Source organism: Balaenoptera ricei, chromosome 10 (assembly GCF_028023285.1).
Source record: "Balaenoptera ricei isolate mBalRic1 chromosome 10, mBalRic1.hap2, whole genome shotgun sequence".
NCBI lineage: Eukaryota > Metazoa > Chordata > Mammalia > Artiodactyla > Balaenopteridae > Balaenoptera > Balaenoptera ricei.
This window is the reverse complement of record NC_082648.1, coordinates 68,543,959-68,566,372: the sequence shown is the minus strand read 5'-3', so window position 1 is coordinate 68,566,372 and position 22,414 is coordinate 68,543,959. Positions and strand designations below refer to the sequence as shown.

At 34.9% G+C, this 22,414-nt stretch overlaps 1 protein-coding gene across 2 annotated transcripts in view; it reads right to left on the bottom strand.

Annotated features, from left to right (window-relative positions):
- The window catches only part of ACSS3 (acyl-CoA synthetase short chain family member 3), a 143,738-nt gene that overhangs the window by 58,801 nt on the left and 62,523 nt on the right, over window positions 1-22,414 (bottom strand). For both annotated transcript variants that reach the window (XM_059936596.1, XM_059936598.1), the window contains exons 6-7: window positions 16,711-16,791; window positions 16,535-16,630 (exon numbers count right to left, since the gene is read on the bottom strand). In XM_059936596.1, coding sequence (XP_059792579.1) covers window positions 16,535-16,630; window positions 16,711-16,791 — 177 coding nt within the window. The remainder of the gene's footprint in view (window positions 1-16,534; window positions 16,631-16,710; window positions 16,792-22,414) is intronic.

The window sequence follows — 22,414 nt, the reverse complement described above, 5'->3', positions numbered from 1 at the left end:
ACTAGAGATTTCCCATCATTCCATGGCCCTCACCTGTGAGAATATGCTTTTATCTTGCTTTCCTTCATCGTATCCATACCACCATCTAATTTTACTCTAAACCAGTGATTGTCAACCCTAAATGTACATTAGAACTTCTTGGAATGCTTTTAAAAGGTACCAGTGCCTGGTCCCCACTCCCTGAGATTATGATCTAATCTGCCTAATCTAATCTGAGATGGTCCCCACTCCCTGAGATTATGATCTAATCTGAGATGGGGCTGGACAGTGTTATGTTTTATGTGTTCACAAAATAATTATAATCCACAGCCAGGATTAAGAACCAATGCCTAGTCCTTAGACATTAAGCATTACCCAAGGCTAGGCTATTTTCCAATATCCACCTGCCTGGTTACCCTACTGGATGAGCCTAGAATTTAACACTAACCTTTGCTGCTTTTTTCCATATGTTATTACTAAATGAGCCAATCAAAGTATTGGTAGAAGAATATACTGATAACTGAAATCTGATAATAGGAGGCCATCTACTGAGAAAATAATTGGAGAGAAATGCCTCATTGCTCCAAATTCTTTATGCCTTGATCTATAAACCAGACTCCAGCCTGGAGAGATATATATATATATGATTTGTAAGACTTAGCATGCTGAGTACAAATGCCTTATCTCCAAAGGTGGAATGATTAACCCCAGCCCAGCTGCTCTTTCTGTGCTTTCAAGAGACCTTTGAAAATTAAGTTTTAGTTTGGGATTTTACTTTGGTTGTATCACTGCTTGAAATCAATATATCTTTATCTTTTAAATGAAGGGTTTCTGACCTGAATTTCAGGGGGGTTCATAAATATTCTGATTTTTTTTTAATGTGTATATGTTCATTTTCCTAGGGAGGGAAGTCAACTGCTTTTATCAGATTCTGAAATCCCTTTCATAACCAAAATATTTCTACATATATCCCTAGTTTTCTAGCCAAAATCTCTTCAAAGATTTTGTTTTGCTCTGAGAAACAGCTTGGATGAAGCGAGAGGGCAGATGAACAGGTAGATATCATAACATCTGTTCATTTTCTTCTCCACAGGGTAAATAAGTTTCCCTAGTCCTACCCTTTTAATCCATTTTTATCAAAGGGCTACAAATAGTCTCAAAAACCAAACTTAGTGGTCTACCTGAGGTCCCCAACCAACCTGTCTTCTTTTCCCTCCTATTATTTTGATTATAAGAATTTGCCATTTGTGTAAGTCAAAACCAGTCGAATATCAGAAATTTCACCTGGTTCAAATTAATGCTTTCTATAAACTTGTTATTTTGATAATCCCTCTTCACTATCTCCTGTGGTAGATACCACAGGGATGCAATTCCTCAGGCTTGAGTCCTTGCCTTTCTTCAGTTAAGAAGGACATGCTCTAGCTTCCAGCCTGAAAAAGTAAGATTTCTCCATGACTATATTAAGGATGTGTATGTTTATCTATAACTCCATCTAGATCTATCCCTTTTGTACAAACTTTCACCTGTAAGATGAATAAGGTCTGAGAATCTAATGTATAACATAGTAACTACAGTTGATAACACTGTATTATATAATTGAAATTTGCTAAGAGAGTAGAACTTAAACATTCTCAACAGAAAAAAAAATTAATATGGGAGGTGATGGATGTTTTAATTAAGTAGATGGGAGGAATCCTTTCATAATGTGCACATATATCAAATATCCTACAATTTTACTTGTCAATTATATCTCAGTAGAGTTGAAAAAATCAAAAATAGATCTATTGCTTTTGTTTTGGTTCTTCCCCTGCCTTCTCCCATCTCTAGAGTTGACCATACTGGGCCTTGTGGTGATCCTACCCCCAATGAATAAACCACTGCTTCCACCTTGGTCATAAAAATACTAAAAAGATGCTTACCCCCAAAAGTATTAATGGCAAGTAAATGAAGCAGAGCGATAGAATTGGTAATTCTGCAGACCCAGTGCTGAGCTAATTAGGGACTCTGACATATTTACCGTTCTCAGCAGTCAGAGAGCATTTATCACTAGGATAGCTGGTAGTTCAAGGCTTCTAGCAGGACTGCTTTCACCTCTGAATTCCTCCACGCTGATGAGCAATCACTCTGCTATCCTGTACTAGAGGAACAAATTCAGGTTTTCTTTACTCATAGTGAGTAGTGAGACTTTGCTGTAAGCAGAGAAATTAGATGGCTTCTTGCATTATTACCCTAACAGATTTCTGCCCAGAAAGTAAAGTGTGGCTATTCCGTATGTATACTGCTATTCAACCTGAGGCTGTACAAAGCCTGACTCTTCCGTACATCCAATAATTTACGAGTACAACCTTCAACATGCTCCTATTTCTCCACGTTAAAAAAAAAATGAACACACAAATTTTCTCAGGAAACTGCTCTGATCAGGGTGACTAACCATACCCAAATTGCCAAAGTTCTCTTCAATTTTTGTCCTACCAGACCTCTCTCTGTAGCACTTGGCCCTCCTGATCCCCCATCTTCTGGAAAACCTCCCCTCCACTGGTCTTCAGGACACTTTTCTGATTCCTCCATCGCCTCTCCAATTTCAATTTATATTGCTTTCTTTTCTCAGTCTTCACCTCTCTGCATATCTTGATCACCTTAGGGACTTAAACTATTAACTCTTCTACATCTCTAATTCTGAAAGTTCTTCTGAGTTTCAAACCTGACTTCCCCATATCATACAAATGTCTGCACAGCCCCTTTAAACTCTACATTACCAAAACTCCTCCACAAGAGCTGTTGCTCCCACACTACCGTACTTCCGTTGATAACTGCCATTAATCAATTGTCCTAGCTGAAGACATCAAAACTATTTTCAACTTCCTTTTTTACCTCTGTCTTACAATATCCACTTGACACTCCAACATCCTGCCTTTGCCTTAATGTTCAGATCACTGATACCCTGGTTCTGGCCATCTAGTTTGCAGTACTCAAGTTTCCCAATTGTTCATCTTAAGATTATGACTAGAGAGCACTGCCTTTGAGGCCAGAAAACCTTGTTTCAAATCCCAGCTCCATCACTCTTGTGCCACTGGTAAAGTTATTCAATGTCTCTGATACTCAGTTTCTACAGCTGTAGATCGGGATGCAAAAAATTTGCCCCATGGGTTTGGAGACAGAATTAATTTAAACCATATAAACTTCTTAGAGGAGTTCCTATCATCCAACACTCAATCCACAGTAGCTATTACTTGTACTGTCTCATCCACAAAGCTTTTCCTGTCTACTGTAGTCCTAAACTTCTCTTAAGGGACTAGTAGACAGATTTTTGAGCCAAGGTGGAATCTAAACACTGCCATCTACAAGCTATGTGACCTAAGGCAACTTATTTAATTTTTTTGAGCCTCATTTAGTTCCATCATCAGAAAATTGTATCAAAACAGATTCAAGAATTTATTGTAGAGTATTAATGGTTCAATGTAATAGTTTCTGGAAATTTTTTCACATCTTCTATACACTGTAAGAAATTTCTTAGGTAGTGTCTCTTCAATTGGTTTGCTTTCTGTCCTTTACATTAATCTTAATTATTTGACTATATTGTCAGTGCTTTCAGTGCAAGGAGTGTATCTGATACATTCTGCTTCCCTATCAACCCTAGCAAAATGCACAGCTCACAATAGGCACCAATAAATATTGTTGATGGAGCTATGACAATAGCTGCACTTGCTTGTTCTAACATAAAACACAGGCACACAGAGAGAAAAATACACTCAAAAATAAAAATCTTTGAACAATTAGTCATGTGAGAAACCTAAAAGATGCTGGCATCAGCTTTACAATCTTTTCCAATTGAGATTATGAAATTATATAGCTGGGATCAAAGTAATAACTGAGTCATCATTTTTCTCATTCTGTACATACATAAAAGCTCATTGCCATTATACTAGATTTAAAAGAAAGAAATAACTTTCTATTATATGAGGAAAAAGGGAAAAGTCTCTGATGTGTGCCTATTGAGTGTATTAGTTAGCAACAATTGTGACTACTAGTCTTAAAGAAGTAACATACTCTATGCTGGAAAGAAGCATATCTCTGTCCTTGAAAAGGGGATAATAAAGAAAACAGGTTAATATAGGTGGAAGTGCAAATTTCTTGCAAAGAGAAGATAACTCTATATATGCAAGTGACAATTACATTGTGGAAAAGAAGCCTGGGAGGGGCTAAGAATTCAGAACATCCATGTGTGGAAAAATACATCATAGGATGTCTTCATGGAGGTTACAGATCCAGTGCAGCACAGAGCAGACAACATAACATTGAAGAAACACTGGGGATGATTTAACAAGAGTGTTCAATACAAAAATAATTTGAAAGTAGTTCAAAGAATTATCCTCAATATTCTCAAACATGAGACTTTCATACTGGAAAATGACTTAACGTTTTGATCCATGTATATACAGTGATAATAATGTCTCATATTTTACACAAATTTATATTGTACATACTGTCATATTTTGTATATATTTTATACATACAAATACATATAATAATATTTCTTTGAAGCTTTCAAACTAATTTCACATACATTGTCTTATTTGATTTTTAGACAAATAAAGGAAAGTATAGAGCTCATTTCTACACTAATCATTCTATAAAGAAAGAAAAAAATAGGGGTATCTAAACTCTTCCATCCTCCTATGAATTCAGGAAAAGAACATTCAGTAAGAGATTATCAAGCTGAATACTCTGAAGTTTTCAAAGACATATAGGCAGTTTAAAAGCTAGTAATGATAAAGCCCATCAAAAATAGAAGTGAAGGGTTATAAATGTTCGGATAATAATGAACCATGAAGTGTGTTATATTATTTGCAGATTAAAGACTTCAAGGCCACTCTCATTTCACTCACAAGTTCTACTCTGAAAGGACAGATCCTTGAGGGGAGAGACCACTGGGTTATTTTCCACACTGCTGCTCATTCTTCAAAGTTGGTAGGAGCAGGATCAACACATCTCTGTGTGCTGATTCCTTTGCCTGGCGCTTAGAAGAGAACTAATGGGCTCCAAAGGGAGTAGTCTCTAGTGTTCTGATGGCTGCTTCACAGTTGTGAGGACAAACACACTTTGAAAGAAGAAATGTGAGTACCTGAAAATTCAAGCATTACAATGGCCGGATTGCATGGGAATGAATGGTTAGTGTTTATATTATAGAATTTTATTCTGGGAAAGAAAAAATTCATAGTTTTGAATAATAATAGTAGCTTATAATTTCTAATATTTATTGTACAATTATATCCTGGCAACTCTCCTAAGGGATTTCAATGGATTAATCAATTTAATGCCATGTAAGAAAGGTACTATTAATAGTGATATTTACAGATGAGAAAACTGAGGCTGAGAACAGTTAAGTAGCTTGTCTGAGGCCAAATAATTAATATGTAGAAGTTTCAGGAATCATGCTATGGAAGGCTGAACTTCCATGCTTCCTCTCAAAAGTTAAAAATTTTCATTATTTTAGAATGAAACCTTTCTTCAGTAAATGCGTTTGGAAGGTGAGCATCATTCACTATGAAAAGAAATTGGAATTAATTCCAGAGTTAAAAAATTAAAATATGTTATCAAATAATATATTTATTCTAGAACAAAAAAAAAAAACAACTGACTTGGAGAAGAGTCACAGAAGTGCAGAGCTGGGAGAATACGTGCCAATTCTCTAGCTTTAATGATGAAGAATTCCCAAAGAGGGTGAATTCATTTGTCCAGGGTCATACAGGTAGATGAAGGCAGAGCAAGATAAGTAACATGGATATTCATATTTCCAGTCCAGTGACCATGCTACTACAACACAACTCAGAATCTTAAATCCTCTGCTTCTTCTAACTAATGTGTTGCCTGAGAAGGCAGAATGTAGTACGTATCTTCAAAGATAATTGTTGAATTATTAACAGACAACCATCTGCCCTGGTTAATCTCGTGAGGATACCAAAGAGTTTATTGAAATGGCTTGCTGCTATGAAATATACAATTTGTGAAATGCAAACAAATATAAAATGAAAGCAAGCTTTCATTCCTTGATTTCAAAGAGACTGTTATTACATTAAAATGGCAATTGCCATATCAAGGTCAATTATACCAACTGGTTTATAATTTAACGCCAAGATAGATTTATGGCGACTAATAACTAATAATCCACTCTAGGTAATAACTAATCCAAATTGATTTCTTTTTTTTTTTTTTTTTTAATGCAAATTATTGATTCCTACTGAATCAGCAACTCTGGGGGTAGGTAGAGCCTAGCAACATGTGTTTTTTTTTACTTTTTTTTGGTTTGTTTATTTATTTATTTATGGCTGTGTTGGGTCTTCGTTTCTGTACGAGGGCTTTCTCTAGTTGTGGCAAGCGGGGGCCACTCTTCATCGCGGTGCGCGGGCCTCTCATTATCGCGGCCTCTCTTGTTGCGGAGCACAGGCTCCAGACGCGCAGGCTCAGTAGTTGTGGCTCACGGGCCTAGCCGCTCCGTGGCATGTGGGATCTTCCCAGACCAGGGCTCGAACCCGCGTCCCCTGCATTGGCAGATTCTCAACCACTGTGCCACCAGGGAAGCCCTCTTTTTCTTTTTTAAAGTACAATCTATTTTATTTTGTGTTATTTTTATATACAAGCAGTTTTATATCATTTTTCTCCATTTACACCTTTGTTGAGGTGTAATTAACAAAAATTATATGTATTTAAGGTGTATAACTTGGTATTTTGATACATGTATACATCATCAAATAATCACCACAAACTAATTAATATATTCATCACCTCACATAGTCACCATTTTCTTTTTTCTTTCTTTTCTTTGTGTGTGTGGTAAGAACACTTATGATCTACCCTCTTAGCAAATTTCAAGTATGCAAAACAGTGTTGTTAACTATAGTCACATTGCTGTACATTAGATCTCCAGAACTTAATCATCATGAATACCTAAAATTTTGTATCCCTTGGCCAACATCTTTCTACCCAACAGCAGAAAAATATACATTCTTCCCAAGTGCATACAAAACATTCTCTAGGATAGATCATATGTTAGGTCACAAAACAGTCTTTACAAATTTAAGAAAACAGAAATCATTCCAAGTATCTTTTCTGACCACAATGGAATGAAACTAGAAATCAAAAACAGTAAGAAAATAGGAAAATTCACAAATACATGGAAAATAAACAACACACTCTTGAACTACCACTGGGTCAATAAGGAAGTCAAAAGAGAATTTTAAAAGTATCTTGAGACAAAAAGAAATGAGAACACAACATACTAAACTTGTGGGATGCAACAAAAGCAATACTAAGAGGTAAATTTATAGTGATAAACGCTGTCAATAAAAAAAAAGAAAGGTTTCAGATAAAATAACTTTACACCTCAAGGAACTAGAAAAAGAAGAATAATTAAGCCTAAAGTTAGCAGAAGGAAGGAAATAGTAAAGACTAGAGTAGAAGTAAATCAGAGAATGGAAAAACAATAGAAAAAATTAAAATCACAAGTTGATCTTTTTGAGAAGATAAAATCGACAAACCCTTAGCTAGACTAACTAGGAAAAAACGGGAAAAGACTCAAATAAATAAAATCAGAAATGAAAGAGGAGACAATATAACGGATGCCTCAGATATTAAAAGAATCATAAGGGACTACTATGAGATGTTTGTCAGCTAAGCTGGTTTCTTGTTCAACCACCACTACCATTGTGGAAGCCTGGGTTCCATTGTACTAGGCAATTGAAATGTGTGTACAAGATACATATTTGTACATTAGCACCCAAGCAAAGATAAGGAGAAAGACAGGACCAAGGAGGATTTGCTTGCCCTTGAGAAGAAGGGTTGGGTTTTGATTTAGCAGATGCCAGGCCTTCTGAAAAAGGGGGCAAATAGGAAATAGAAGAGAGAGGCCAGAAAACATAATAGAGTATAACCACCATTTACAAACACACACACACACACATGCCCTCATACACACAGCAGGTTGCTAAATTTGTTTATACATGAAAGTTCCTATATTAGAGTACTGTTTGTTACGTTCTTCCTCTTTGACAAAACCTCTATACCAAGTATGTCCTTGTCCATATGTTGCTAGGGATAGGTCTGTTTCAATCAGCATGCATTAATAAAATAAATTTATAGAAAGGTACTGTTTGTTTTCTTCCTCTCAAAAATAAGGACTGAATTATTCAGAATTGGTTTACATACTTTAATTGGTCAGTCCAACATGGCTTCCAGAATTGCATACATTAAATATGTCCAGGTCAATGAACAAAATTAAATCTTTGGTTATTAAAAAATATAACGGATTACTTAAGTTGCTCATGAAGTTCTCTAGTAAAGAGAATGTTAGAATTACTTTTTCCTCTCTCAGGGAAAAAAGTCCTTACTTACAAATGAAGTTGTTGTGGGTTTTTTTTCTGATATATTCATTCAGGCATTTATTTAACAAATATTTATTGAGAACTCAGAATGTGTCAAAAACAAGGCTAAAAGTTGAGACTTGATGTTGAGCAAACACTAACATGATAGCTTCCCTCTCAGAGTTCAGAACAGAGAGGGGCAAATAAATCAAAGGAGCCTATAAACTAATGTGAAATGGCAACTGTGACACAAGTCAGGAAGGAAAAACCCAAGGTGCTTAAGAGAGACTACAAAGATTTGACCTAGTCAGAGAGGTCAAGGGGGGCTTCCCTCAGGAAGTGACACTTGGCTGTTCTCTAACGTATAAGAGGAATATATTTCAGGCAACAAGTAGGAAAAGTACTGTAGCAGAAATGAGCATAAGAATAACTTCAGAAAAACAGGAGCATGTTGTGCCTTAGAAGGGAAGAAAGTGACTAAGATAGAGTGAAAGTCAACCCTTTCAAATGTTGAAAAGTCAAGTATGAAGAGGACTGAAAATGTCCATTGGCATCTGAAAAAATAGAGGTCACTAGGGAAATTATCAAAAAGCTGTTATTATGAAATGATGATGACAGAGGCCAATTGGAGAGGATTGCAGAGTTAAGTTCTAGGTTAGAAAACGAAGCTATTGGGTATAGGCAAGCCTTTAAAGATGAAGAGAGAGTATTGTAACTGCAAGGGGATAGAGAATCAAGGATTTTTGTGGGGTTTTTTGGTTGTTGTTTGTTTGTTTTAACGAGAGAAACAGGGATGTGTTGAAAATTTGGTGGTTATCAGGAAGCTAAAACCAAAGCAGACAACCAGGATTTCCAACATGTTTTTACCCTGCAGATGTTGGGCTATATGTCCTCTATGGCAAAAAAGAAAATCTTATTTAAATATCCACTGTAAGCTTTTATGGTGAAACACAGATTGTTTCAAGTGGGTAACTCTTATGTACTTAGAAGTTAAACTGAATATCCAACTTAGTTATAAACATTTTCAATTTTTTTTCAGCCATTGTAATTATAGATTTGTATTAAATTCCAGAATATAACTTTTTTTAACTTTGTTGAGAAAAAAAGGATTCATTCATCATTTATTCATAAGATATCATGAACCATTTGCATTCAATAAAAAGAGAAATGTTTTATGAACTGGTTGCTGTACTCTAGATGATTTGGGCACAAAATGAACTGCAAATCTCTTAATACTTCAGAATATCAATTTTTGTTAAATTAAAATATATCATTAAGGAAAAATATTATCACAGATACCAATTCACTGTCTACCTCATTTATAGCTTTGAAATACTATAATTCATTAAGAATGAAAATAAAACTTTGATCAACTGTATATGATTTTATTTCTCTTTAGAAAAGGTAATCCTATGAAGGTATGAATGATCTACTAAGCTATTCTGTTCACTATGTAAAGAATGTATTTTTATTATTTAATGGGAGATTTTAGTTTCTTAAATAAAAAATACTAATAATACTAAAATAAAATAATATTAATATTAAATTGGTAATCCAACTAAAATTGGGACACATGTGGGACGATTATTTGGTGGAGGTTAATAAAGATTTTTTTCACTTGCTGGCCTAGTGACAAGTCAGGACTCTTCTATACCTTTGTTTTGTGTTAATTAATCAAGCAAGCAAGTTTTTTCCCGGCATTTTGCATGTTCAAGTTGTCAATTAATCTGCTTAGAAATGGTTCACTCACACAATGAATTTTACCTACCTCCTGAAAGGCACTGTGCTGGACACTGGGGGTACATAAATGACAAACATTCCCTGCCCTCAAAGAGTTTACAGTATCACAGCACTGTATTTACAAGATCAAAGGAATCTAGATGGTATAACAGAAATATAAAGAACTTCAATCAGCCTGAGGAAGGCAAAGAAAATATCAGAGAGAAGATGAAATTTAAGTTGATCCCTTAAGAAAAAGAGCCACTCAGCTACGTGATCAGAACAAAAGTGGAATTTTAGTAGAGGAAACAACTTAATCACTGGCAGTTCTGTTCATGTAAGTGCCAGTAGGACTGTATTGTTGGGTGGGAAGCTGAATTAGAGGCCAGGAACAAGAGACATACTTTAGAGGTAGGCAAAGGGCACATGACTACAGATCATTTGTATCATGCAAATGAGTTTGAATTACGTTCTTTGACAGGAGTTCCCTGAAGCCTTTTCTGTACTTTTTAGTTATATTTTTTATATGAGATAATTGTAGATTCACATGGAATTGTAAGAAATAATACAGAAATATGTCGTGCACCCTTAATACAATTTTCCCTGTCAGTGACATCTTGCAAAACTATAGTTTAATATCACAATCAGGATATTGATATAATCAAGATGAAGGACAGTTCCATCTCTACAAGGACTCCTCATGTTGCTCTTTTGTAGCCAAAGGTGTTTATTATGCAGAAAAACAATTGATGTTTGCATGCTTACCTTGTCTCCTGAGACCTGGTTGAACTCACTTATTAATTATGGGTTTTAAAATATGTTTTATAATTTCCTACATAGACAATCATGCCATCTGCAAATAAAGACAATTTTATTTCTTCCTTTCTGGTATGTTTCTCTTTTTGTTTCCATATATTGCCTTATCAAATTGGCTAGAACTTCCAGGAGTATATTGAATAGAGTGGTAAGAGTGGACATCCTTGCTTTGTTCTTAGACATCAGGGGAAGTACTTAGTCTTTTATCATTAACTACTGGCCACTGGCTGTCCCTTTTGGGGAGGCCTAGTAGTGACAAATTCTGTAAATTTTTCTTCATCTTGAGAATGTCTTCATTTCTCCTTTATACTCAAAGTATATTTTGGATGAATATAGAATTCTGGATTGACAGTTCTTTTCTTTCCACACTTGAAAAACATTGTGTCACTTCCCTCTGGCTTCCCTAGTATTTGAAAAAATCCTGTCATTCAAACGGTTTTACCCCTACAGATAAGGTATCCTTTCTCTTTCACTACTTTCAAGATTATTTCTTTTGCCTTCAATTTTCAGAAGGTTAAGTTTTTTGTGTGTGAATGTGGATTTCTTTAGAGTAATCTTGTTTGGGGGTTTGCTCAGTTTCTTAAATCTATAGATGTATATCTTTGGCCAAATTTGAGAAGTTGAGAAGTTTTCAGAAGTTTTCCATTATTTTTTTGAGTACTTTTTTCAGGCCCACTCTCTTTCTCCTTTCCTTCCATCACTGAAGTCACAAATGCTAGATCTTTTATCATCATTCCACATATCCCTGAGGCTCTGTTAGTTTTTTCTTTTTAGTCTATTTTCTTTCTGTTATTTAGATTGGGTAATTTCTATTGTTCCAGTTCATTAATTGTTTCCTCTGTCCCCTCCATGCTGGTATTGAGCCCATCTATTGAGTTTTTATCTTGGTTATTGTATTTTTCAGTTCTAAAATTTCCATATGGTTGTTTGTTAGAGCATCTATATCTTTGCTGGAACTTTTTATTTCTTTACTGTGACTGTCTATTTTTTCAATTGTTTCAAGAATGTTCATCATCAATTGTTGAAGCATTTTTACCACAGTTGCTTTAAAATCTCTGTCAGATAATTCTAACATCTCTGTCATCTCAGTATTGGTATCTATCAACTGTCTTTTCATATTCAGCTTGAGATCGTTTTAGTTCTTGGTATGAGGAATGATCTTTTCATCAAATCCTGGACATTTTCTTGTATTATATTATGAGACTGACTCATATTTAAATCTTGTTTAAAGTGGCTTACTTAGATTTCACTCCAGCAAAGAAGGAAGAGGTAAGGGTAGAAATCCAGGTTCCTCATTTGGCCTCCATTGATACCCAGTTGGGAAGATGCACTTCGTTACTGCTGGGTTGCTTCTAGTTCTAACGGTAGGCTTCCAATGGCACCTCCCTGGCTGGACAAGGTGAGAGTTCCCTGTTACTGCTCCCAACATGGCGTCCACTGACACCACAGGGAAGAGACAAGTGGTCTTGTTATTGATGGTGAAAGTCCTGACTTTCTACTAGGCTTCTACTGACTCCATCCCAATGGAGAATGGAAAGGGTACCTCATTACTGATAGGTAAGGGGGATAAGTCCAGCCTCCTTATTTGGTCTCTACTGTCATTGCAAGTTCAAGGGGTCCTCATTACAACCTAACAGGGATGAAAATCTTGGTTCCCTAGTCAAACTCCTTTGACACCACCCTGTGGGAAGAGGGAGGGTTATGGCTCCTTCTTAAAGCCTGACAATTTTGGAAGTCTAAGCTTCCCACTTAGCCTTTGCTGTTTGGTGGTGGGGGTGGGATTATGGATTTTTCTGTGGCGTTTATCTGGAGTAGAGCCATCTAAAAGTTTTATGTCTTGCTTAGGATGCTCCTTCCTAATTCTTTGGCTTGAGAGATCAGGCTTTATTTTTTTTCTTTTTGGAGGTTTTTTTTTTTTTTTTTTTTTGGTCTGCAGTTGTTGGCATTTCTGGATTGCCAGCTTCTTCAGACACAAATCTAAGACATATGAAGGAAAAGTAAAACCCAAGTTCTCATCATTATGTTGTTTCTTGAGTCCCAAGGTCCCTAAAGACAGTTTTCCTTCTTCTCTCCACCTTTCAGTCTTATGTTTGTTTTAGACATAACACCTAAAATGTTTAGTTCTACTTAGTGGGAGGAATAGAGAAAAGGATATCATCTCTATCTTCCTAGAGGCAGAACTCAACCCTTTGAAAAATTTTAAGCAATGAAGTTCTATCTTGGCCTTTGCATTTTAGATAGACAATTTTAAGTGAGGAGAGCTCAGAAATTGAAGTTTGGGTAGAGATGGCCTGGAAGGACTTCTGAAGGCAGGAGTATTTGTTAGAACATTCTCTAGACTGGCTATCTGAAATATACAACTGGAAAGGATAGGCACCACACAAGTGAGATCAGAAGCTAACCACAGAATACACACCAGTCAACAACATACTAGCTAAACTATCAGCCTTGAACATATGGCAGGAGACATGGAAACAAGAGGACACTTTTGATAGGTACTAAAATGTAAATTCAGTAGAATGTAATGAGCAATAGGTTATGATATGTAAGGAGAATGAAGTTAGAATCACTTCTTGATTCTTAGTTTGGATGACTGAGTGAATGCAGGTAACATTAACAACACTGTAGAGTATATGGAAAGCAATGTCTTTGCAGGAAAGAGAGGAGATAGTGAGTTCATTTCACATTGTCTTGAGCATAAGGGATGCCTGGGCCATCTGAAGGTGCCTAATAATAAGCTGATGCTTAGCAGGAAGGTCAGATATAGAAAGGAGGAGTTGGGAGCCTTGGTTTAATTAGTAATACTCAAATCAAACTGCATGGAGATTATCTAGGAAATATAAGCAGAATGGGAAAAGAGGACTAAGAACAAGACCGTATTAATCCCCAGTGTTTAGAATCAAAGTAAAAGAAACCAAGAAAGGAAAAGGAGGACAAGCTGTCAGAGAGGTAGAAAGAGAACAGAGGAGTAGCATACAATTTAGTTCTATAAGCATTTATTAAGTGTTTAGTGTGTACTCTGCACTATGCTGAGACTGGTTTTTGAGGCTCCCACACTTTACTAGGTATAAATTCAGGACAGTGTGGTCAGCTCACTAACAGACATATGTTCGGGAAGGGCAACGGAACCACAAAAGGGGAACCGAGCACAGCCAAAGACTATGAGGAAATTTTCCAAGAGATGATTACATCTAATCAGAGTCTACAAGGATAGGTAGAATTAACCAAACAAGGAAAGAGAGAGGGAAAGTCATGCCAGGCAAAAGAAACAGCCTGAACAATAGCAAAAGGGCAGGGGGCTCAAGAAAACAGAGAATTACCTTCAGTCAGCAGGGTTGATGCCACTGAGAGAAAAAATAAAATCAAACTGAAGGGGGCCCTTTGACTTTGTCATTTATGAAGTCACTGTTCACCTCTGATACAGCAGCTTTATAAAGCAATGTGGAGAGAAACCAGACTTCAGTGAGATGAACAATAATTGGAAGAATATAAAGTTCACACAGTATGGGAAGTGTATTTTTTCAAGGAACTTAGTGGAGAAGAATATAAAGATGGGATATCTAGAAATGTGCAAAAGTCTAAAAGGCTTTGTTTTGTGATCAGAGAGAATTGAAGATGTTTACAAGTCACAGGAAAGAAACCAGAGTGCAGAGATAAGGTTTAAAAGGTTAAAAAAAAGATCACTCTTTTGTACAACAAATACTTTTAGAGCATCTACAATGTTCTTGAGCACATCATTCAAAGATAAAGACAAACAACAGAGCCCCTTGCATGGTGTTAAAGTCATGTTTTAAATAAACTTGAGAAATATAAAAAGGCCAATGGTAAATGCACAAAAATTCCAGGTACTTCAGTTCTAAAGGCAGATTCATACTTATAAATATAAATACTTTTCAATATAATGGCACCTTTGGCTTTGTCACTTTATGTTAGCAATTTCACAATTCATTATAAGTATTCAGTGTTGAGGCTTATTTTGTTTACTTCAAGGGGAATTATTATTTTAATAAAAACATTTATTCTATTGCAAGGATTTTGGTATGGGACAGATGTGTCAAGATTATTTTATGTTTTAATGATTACAAACACCACAGTGCATGTTAAGTCTACAAAGGACAAAGGCATAGTACAAAATATGTGGAGTAGTGCATGATGGCTTAATACTTGTGTCAAAGTCTGCCTTAGTATCTCTGAGCATTCAGAGACAGAAAACCAGCCAGCTGAAAATGAAGAAACACTCATGTCTTTAAATGGTGACTGGGACTAGGAGACTTCCATGAAGATCAAGAATAGTCTGTAATTTTTTCAGAATCATTGAGTTAAAGAATTTTAAGATTGTAAAGAGCTTTGACATCATCTAATACTATTATCCACACCTCGCATAAAAAATTCCCTTCTTCAAATTTCTTTCTTGATGTTGACAGACTTTAAGTGAAAGAGAGCCTCCTATTTGAGAACTTCCCTATTCTACTAACGGACAGTTAAATTTTCTCTGATTATTTCCAAAAGATAGTCTCTGGAACTCCACATTACTACATTACTACACTACTTCCTTTATATGTGGCAACTCTTTAAATGTCAAAAGATACTTAACATACATGCACACTAAATATATTATTTTTATCAGACTAACCATTCACAATTCCTTCATCTCTTTCTTGTATGACATTTTCACCCTGGTTCCTTTCATCCAAATTCTTTCTAAAAGGTAATGATTTTTTCTCCTCCTCATTAAACTGAACACATATTTCCAAGTGTGAAAAAATAAAATAAGATTACAACACTGCATATGGTGAGTATTTTTTTAAAGCAATCCTATCAGCCGCTCATGTTTGAACTCATAATACACAGGTATTTAACCACATAAACTGCAACCAACTCAAGTTTCCCTTACTTCATTTTTGCAATTATTTTTAATATAAATATAAGATTGTAAAGATTTCCATATTTTCCCATCTTGTGTTTTTTATCCCAAAAGTCCAAGATCATTTGTATACTGATTTAGCAAACCACCAATTTGCTGTCCCTCTCAAATTTTGATCTCCTACATATCTGATAGGTATGTGTTTTAACTATTTATATAAGGCATTTGCTAAAATTAAATAGAATAGGTATACGAGCAGAATTTTCCAACATACACACAAAAATATTATTCCTGGGTAACATTAGTCCATGCAACAGAATCTAAAGCAGTTATTTATTCAGCTATGAATCTGATCAGTCTATGATTCTCTCCCTTATACATATAGCGATCATCAGAAACTACCAAAGAGGTCTAGCTAAAATCAAGAAACCACGTATTTGAAATCCATTAATGCTACAAGAACACAAAGAGGTGAATCTCTGTTGCTTGTTTTATGATGGCTGTTTTCTAAGATTCTAAATCAGTATCAGTCTAGTAATATTTTCTAGAAAGGGATAGACATCAAGCTTGTTAGTGTATATTTTTCAGAATATAATTTTTATGTCTTTGTTCAACACAATTTAAATAGTTGTTTATTTTTTTCTAAATATATATTTCTTTCTCTTAAGAAATAACTGGAAGAAGACATAAAAACGTCCTCTGCCCCCATTCAATTTTCATTTCCTACTTAGGACTACTTCTCTAAAACTTTTAGTAAAATTAATATTATGTATATGTGGTATTAATTTTATTTTATTACCTCATATAAAACTGTTGTGTTTCCATGTAGAAGAGGTCCATAACAGATATAGGAATGTCCGACAACCCAGCCTAAGTCAGAAGCTGCCCACCACACCTAAACAAAAAGAAGATAATAAAATGCATATATCTTAATCAGAGAAATGTCATGTAATGTGAATTTAAAACCATGATTACCTCTCCAGGTTTAAGTCCATATACAGAAGACATTGACCAGTTAAGCATTACAGCGTATCCTCCAGTGGGCCTCACCACACCCTAAAGAAGAGAAAAGGTGAAATTAAAATCAATAGACAGTGTGTTAAAAGATTCTCTTTCTTCATACTGTCCACTTAAGAAAAGTTCCTGTTTAAAGTATTTCATATTCTATAAGCTATAAATAACTTTGGCTTTCATATAATTGTATCTGAATCACTATTTCTTTGGCTCCTCCAATAATGAAAACAGAATAATTTGTCCGTATCAGTCCATTTGTAGAATCCATTCTCACAGACCATTCTGGACCTTCTAAAGAAAACATGATTTCACGGAATCACATGCAATAAAAAAAATTTCCAGTGGTAACATAAATTATCAACATTACAGGGAATTCCCTGGCAGTCCAGTGGTTAGGACTCTGTGCTTCCACCTTGGGGGGCATGGGTTCGATCCCTGGTCGGGGAACTAAGATCTTGCACGCTGCGCACGGCCAAAAAAAAAAAAAAAAAACAGAGACTTAGCATGAAATTTTCAACAATTACATTTTCACACATATTTCCAGAACAAAAATGGAAACTCTCAAAATTAAGTGCACAGAAATGTCAAAGGTAGCTGTGTGCCTAAGATACAGACTACTATAAGGATGTTTATTCCTTAATATTATTAAATAATAACAGGATGCTTAGAGGAAACAGTCATATTCTAACTGGATTCTTAATACAATGCTACCCTTGTGGTCACACTATCACAGTATCAGAGCTGAGCAGTTCTTTAGTGATGAATTCTCAAACTCTGAGGAATCAATCCTGATGAGCTGGATCTAAGGCTGACAGATTTTCCTTATATTACATTTGGGCAAAAGTAGGGATTGTTAACACCACAGTACTAAAGTTTCTAGCAGCTATCCTTGACAGTGAACATATTCAATGTTAATACAAGATTTATTTTTGAAAACTGAGCGTAAGAGTTATCATAAATAATAACTGATAGTAAATTTAATAATTAATTTCATTTATTGCTTCACTATAAACATTAATCATCATTGGTTCAAAAAGACTTAATGATGTGACTATTCAGAGCAAGAAGGTGAATGCTTGCTAAGAAATATGTTATATTTCACTCACAAGTATTTTCAAGCACCTCTCAGTAGAGCAACTAGAATTGCTTTGTGAAGAAGATAATTATTTTACCTGAAAGGGCACACATGGTCCTAATTAACGAATGTGCTACTAGTTGAACTTTTTTGGCACAGTTCTGTTAACTGTAACACACATACATGAATCAGGAGAATGAAAAAGAAATTGACTTTCTGTTTGTTACTAAAATTGCTGCTCTCCTCAGGTACCACTAATAAAACATAGGTATCAAACTGTGGAATACATTTTATCTGGTCTCTTGGCAAACATCACAGGCAACTTTGTTGGCATTTGATGGGTACTTTCTAGGTTGTATGACATGGTTAGCATGCAGGTGGCTCTCTTGATCACCTTGGGAGTATTAGAAATCCTAAGCCCCTGCCAGTAAATTTCACACATGCATTTTCCCACGTAAACTGAGCAGCTCTTTACTGAGTATATGCTGTATGGTCTTCCACCCATTTTGCTAATTTGTTTGTCCTATTGAGAAGGTCTTTTCCTATAGTTCAATACCTTGATGAATTTGATATTAATCAACTTGCAAACACTCTTTTCTAAAAATTTTTATTCGTTTGGTAGAGGATAAAATGTGAAGTTTTTCCATAGAAAATATGCTATCCATATTCTTTGATAATTAATGTCAGTCATGATTTCACTTAAGATGTTTTAGAATTTCTCTTCACCTGCCTGTCCCTGCATTTAGAGGTCATTTTTATAAATAATTCTAAATATCATTATAAATGGGTAAATTTTTATATTAAATGAGGGTAAGATCAATCAACTGGAAGTTATAGAAAGGAATAAAAGGCTAAGGAGAAAATAAATGAGTAGTAATTCACTTGTAAAACTTATAAGATATTTTAAAGGATAGGTTATCAAATTTCTGTTTGCCTCTCAAGTGAACCCTTCTTTAAAGGTTATTTACCAATGTTGCTTTGTCTGTAAAATGGTGGCTACCTAAATCCATTTGACCCCAAAAAAGTTAGACGCAAAAATGAGACCATACATGAAAAAGTATATAAAATTTTACAGGCTAGAATTTAATGTCCTCCTAACAAAATTATTTCCTTAATTCTAGCAATTACTGTTTTTTTTTTATTTTTCCCTGTGGTAATACCACACAAAAGGCAGAAATGTTAAAAATTTAGAGGTTATCGTCGAACATTCTCATTAAAAACAGCTAAAGTGGAGCTACAGGAGACAGAAAAGTCATGTCTGTGTATCATTGGTCTTTGATATCCACTTATTTTTATTTTTTTAAAGAATGAGTATAAAAATTTTCTTCAGACTTTTTTTTATTCATTAATATAGATTATTGATATGAAATATCAGATGACAGTTTTCAATTTACTGGGTATTTGGTATGGCGTAGAAAATAAAACTGCATAATTTCATATTCTCCATGTAGATCTTTTATAAGAAGTTCAACAGTAAAAAAACTGAAAGATTAGTTTTAAAAAGAGAGTTTCTTTATTATAATATTAATATGTGACTAACATTAAGATGATAAAGCATTTCTTGTCTGTAATCATATTTTCCAGGTAATGATAATTAAAATGCAAAAGATAAACCCTGTTCAGCCTCTGAAAATACATAAACCATGCTCAAAAACACCTACAAATCATTATACTCTAGTATGCAAAATTAATCAGAAACAAAAAAATGGCATTTTAAAGTATATTTGAAGTCTTGAGTATGAGATATAAATATTATTCAACATCAGTGCTTACCCCTAAAACACAAGCATGCTGCATTTCACTCTTTTGAATATGTTACTTTATGTACTTACACCCTATCTACCTTAAAAGTAAAAATAGATGATCTAATATATTTTCAGAAAAGTCCTGTAACCTGCCAATACACTGTTCTAGTTTTTGTAGGATCAGTCATAATACTTCAAGTCTTCTGGAGAACTTGAAAAACATCCAGGTGGGACTAACACTCCATGTCCCTAATAAAGACATGAAAGTGAATTCTATCTCAGAATAGACAGGTGCTCTTTAAACAAAACACTTTTAATGTATATGGGTATTTTAAAAATTCAGTCCCTACAAGTGAAACTAAAGGCTGATTATTCATCATCCAGGAATGGGACGGCAGTTATCACAGATGGTTCTTTATGATTTCCAGTTTAATGAGCTGCCTTTGAAGACAAGGAAAGCCACGAAATATTATAAATGGGGCCATTAACATAAAACAGAAAACATGTCTGTATCAAATGTGTACTGTTTGGTTGCCACAATTAAAAAAAAAAATACAGTTGAAATAACATCAGTTGTAGTAGAAGAGAAAGGAAGTTTGAGATGTGTGGTAAGATTAAGAGTTTGGGAGTCTTTAAAATGTTTTTTAGTAGATCTATAAAAATCTGAATGGCAAATCTCAAAATATTCAGGTAAGAGAAGTCTAGATAGAGTAACCGACAAAACCTCATACTTCCTAAGTTGAGCCCCTCTATCACCCTACTCTGTAATAAAGACTTGTACAAGACAAATATACATATTTACATACATAAAATAGATATTCATTCACACATACATATGTAAATACATATGCGTATATGTCTATATGTACACGTGTATATGCCTATGCTTTGTATGTATGTTGATATATACATTTCAATTCAGTCTGGCAAATTAAGTAAAAACAAAACAAGAAGAAAGAGGAAACAAAAATATTACCTGAAGAAAAGAAATCTATCACCAAAGAACAGTTGGAGTCAGTGAGTTGAAAAGTATGAGGTATGGTTCTGCTTACTTAAAAAAATCCAACAAACCAACAATACTCTTGTTCTTATAGTGGTTTTACAGGTGATATCCCCTCTTCCTAGAATGCACCCTCACCCCTTTTCTGAACCTGGTTAGCTCCTACTTGATCACACAAGTACTTAACAACACTGTGAAAGTGTCACCTCTTCTGGAAGCCATCCAAACCCACTAGGTTTGTGTGAAAAGCCTCTCCCTCCTCTTTCATGGCCCCAAGACCTGCAAACTTCTCTAAGCCTCTGAGCTCTAACAACATCCACCTACTGCTAAGTCTTCTCCACCACTCTGGGCACCATAAGAATGCTTTTGTGTCTTCAGCATAGAATAGGCAGTTAATACATTTTCCGACTGATTAAAAGAGTGAACAGTTAAATGAATAAGCACATATACGAAAACTATAATTTTTTAAAAACATTCTTCTTTGTTCAAGAGAAACCCTTGAAACCTTCAGAATTTAATGAATCATATTAGTAGAAATGGAATGATTCCATTTGGTATATTTCGTCAAACATAAAGTCTCTTGCTGTAGACAAGACAATGACTCTGAAGCTGCCTCTATGGAGGTTACTTAAGCAGCAGTATAATTTTTCATTGGTCTGAACAACTGTGAGATAAGGGGCAAAGTTGCAGCAAGTGCAGCATTTTAACTGCAAGAATTGTACCACAGATTTAAAAAAAAAAGTTTACAGGTTTTTTTATTTGACTTTCTCTTATTTTTTTCTACAGTATAGAATATGAATAAGTCACCTAACACGTAGGAATAAAAGTTAATGTAAATTATATAAATTCACATCAGGACAAAGGACTTATCTACCACCTTCCTGTCATGCCTTCTTTTCTAATTCTTTGCTTTTGGTTTCTTTTCCCCTGTGCTCCTTGGGCACTAATTTTTTTTTTTTTTTGGTTATCTCCATACCTCCATGACAGCAAGCCGGAAGAAGATAAATATGACCATCACTAAATCTCCCACTCCCAAAACGACACCCCATCCAGATGAGGGATTCTTCTATTGTGTAGTTCCTTGAAGTAACTTGAATATAGGTACCCAAACCAAACAGGATAAAAGTGTACAACAGGACAGAAATGTATGCAAAGCAGCTCAGTTGTGGTTGCTAGAATATGTGCAGCAGCTAACAGATTAACCTGTCATATAACAACCTGACAAATCCAGGGATGGCAGATGCAGAGATGCAAATATGCCCTAGATATATCTGAAAATTCTAACCAAAAAACAGACTGCATTGTGTGTGTCTTATATGTGCCTATGAGAAAAGAGCATTTTTAAGCAGAATATTTTTATGGGCTCACAACATTATTTTTCCTCATGAAGATCAAAGATCAAGAAAACAAATTATATGATGACATGAAATTTATATTTAAATGCTTCATAAATGCATGTGTGCTCATCTTTCCTGTACTTCTATTCTGGGAATCCCAATATTAAAAATTCAGGTCCTATTAATTCTGATTATGCCTACCAAAAATGAAGTGAGAATCTTATGAATAAAGAGGTATCTGGATACTCAATATCTTGTAATAACCTATAATGGAAAAGAATCTAAAAAAGAATATATATATACATAACTGAATATATACATATATGTATACATATATATATAAAGCTGAAACACTTTGCTGTACACCTGAAACTAATACAATATTGTAAATCAGCTATATTTTAATTGAAAAAAAAAGGCATCTGGGAGCTAACTGGAAAAGTAGGAGATTATTTAACAAATATTCTGATGATCTACCATGGCCCCATTCTAAGGTTAGTGCCATAGT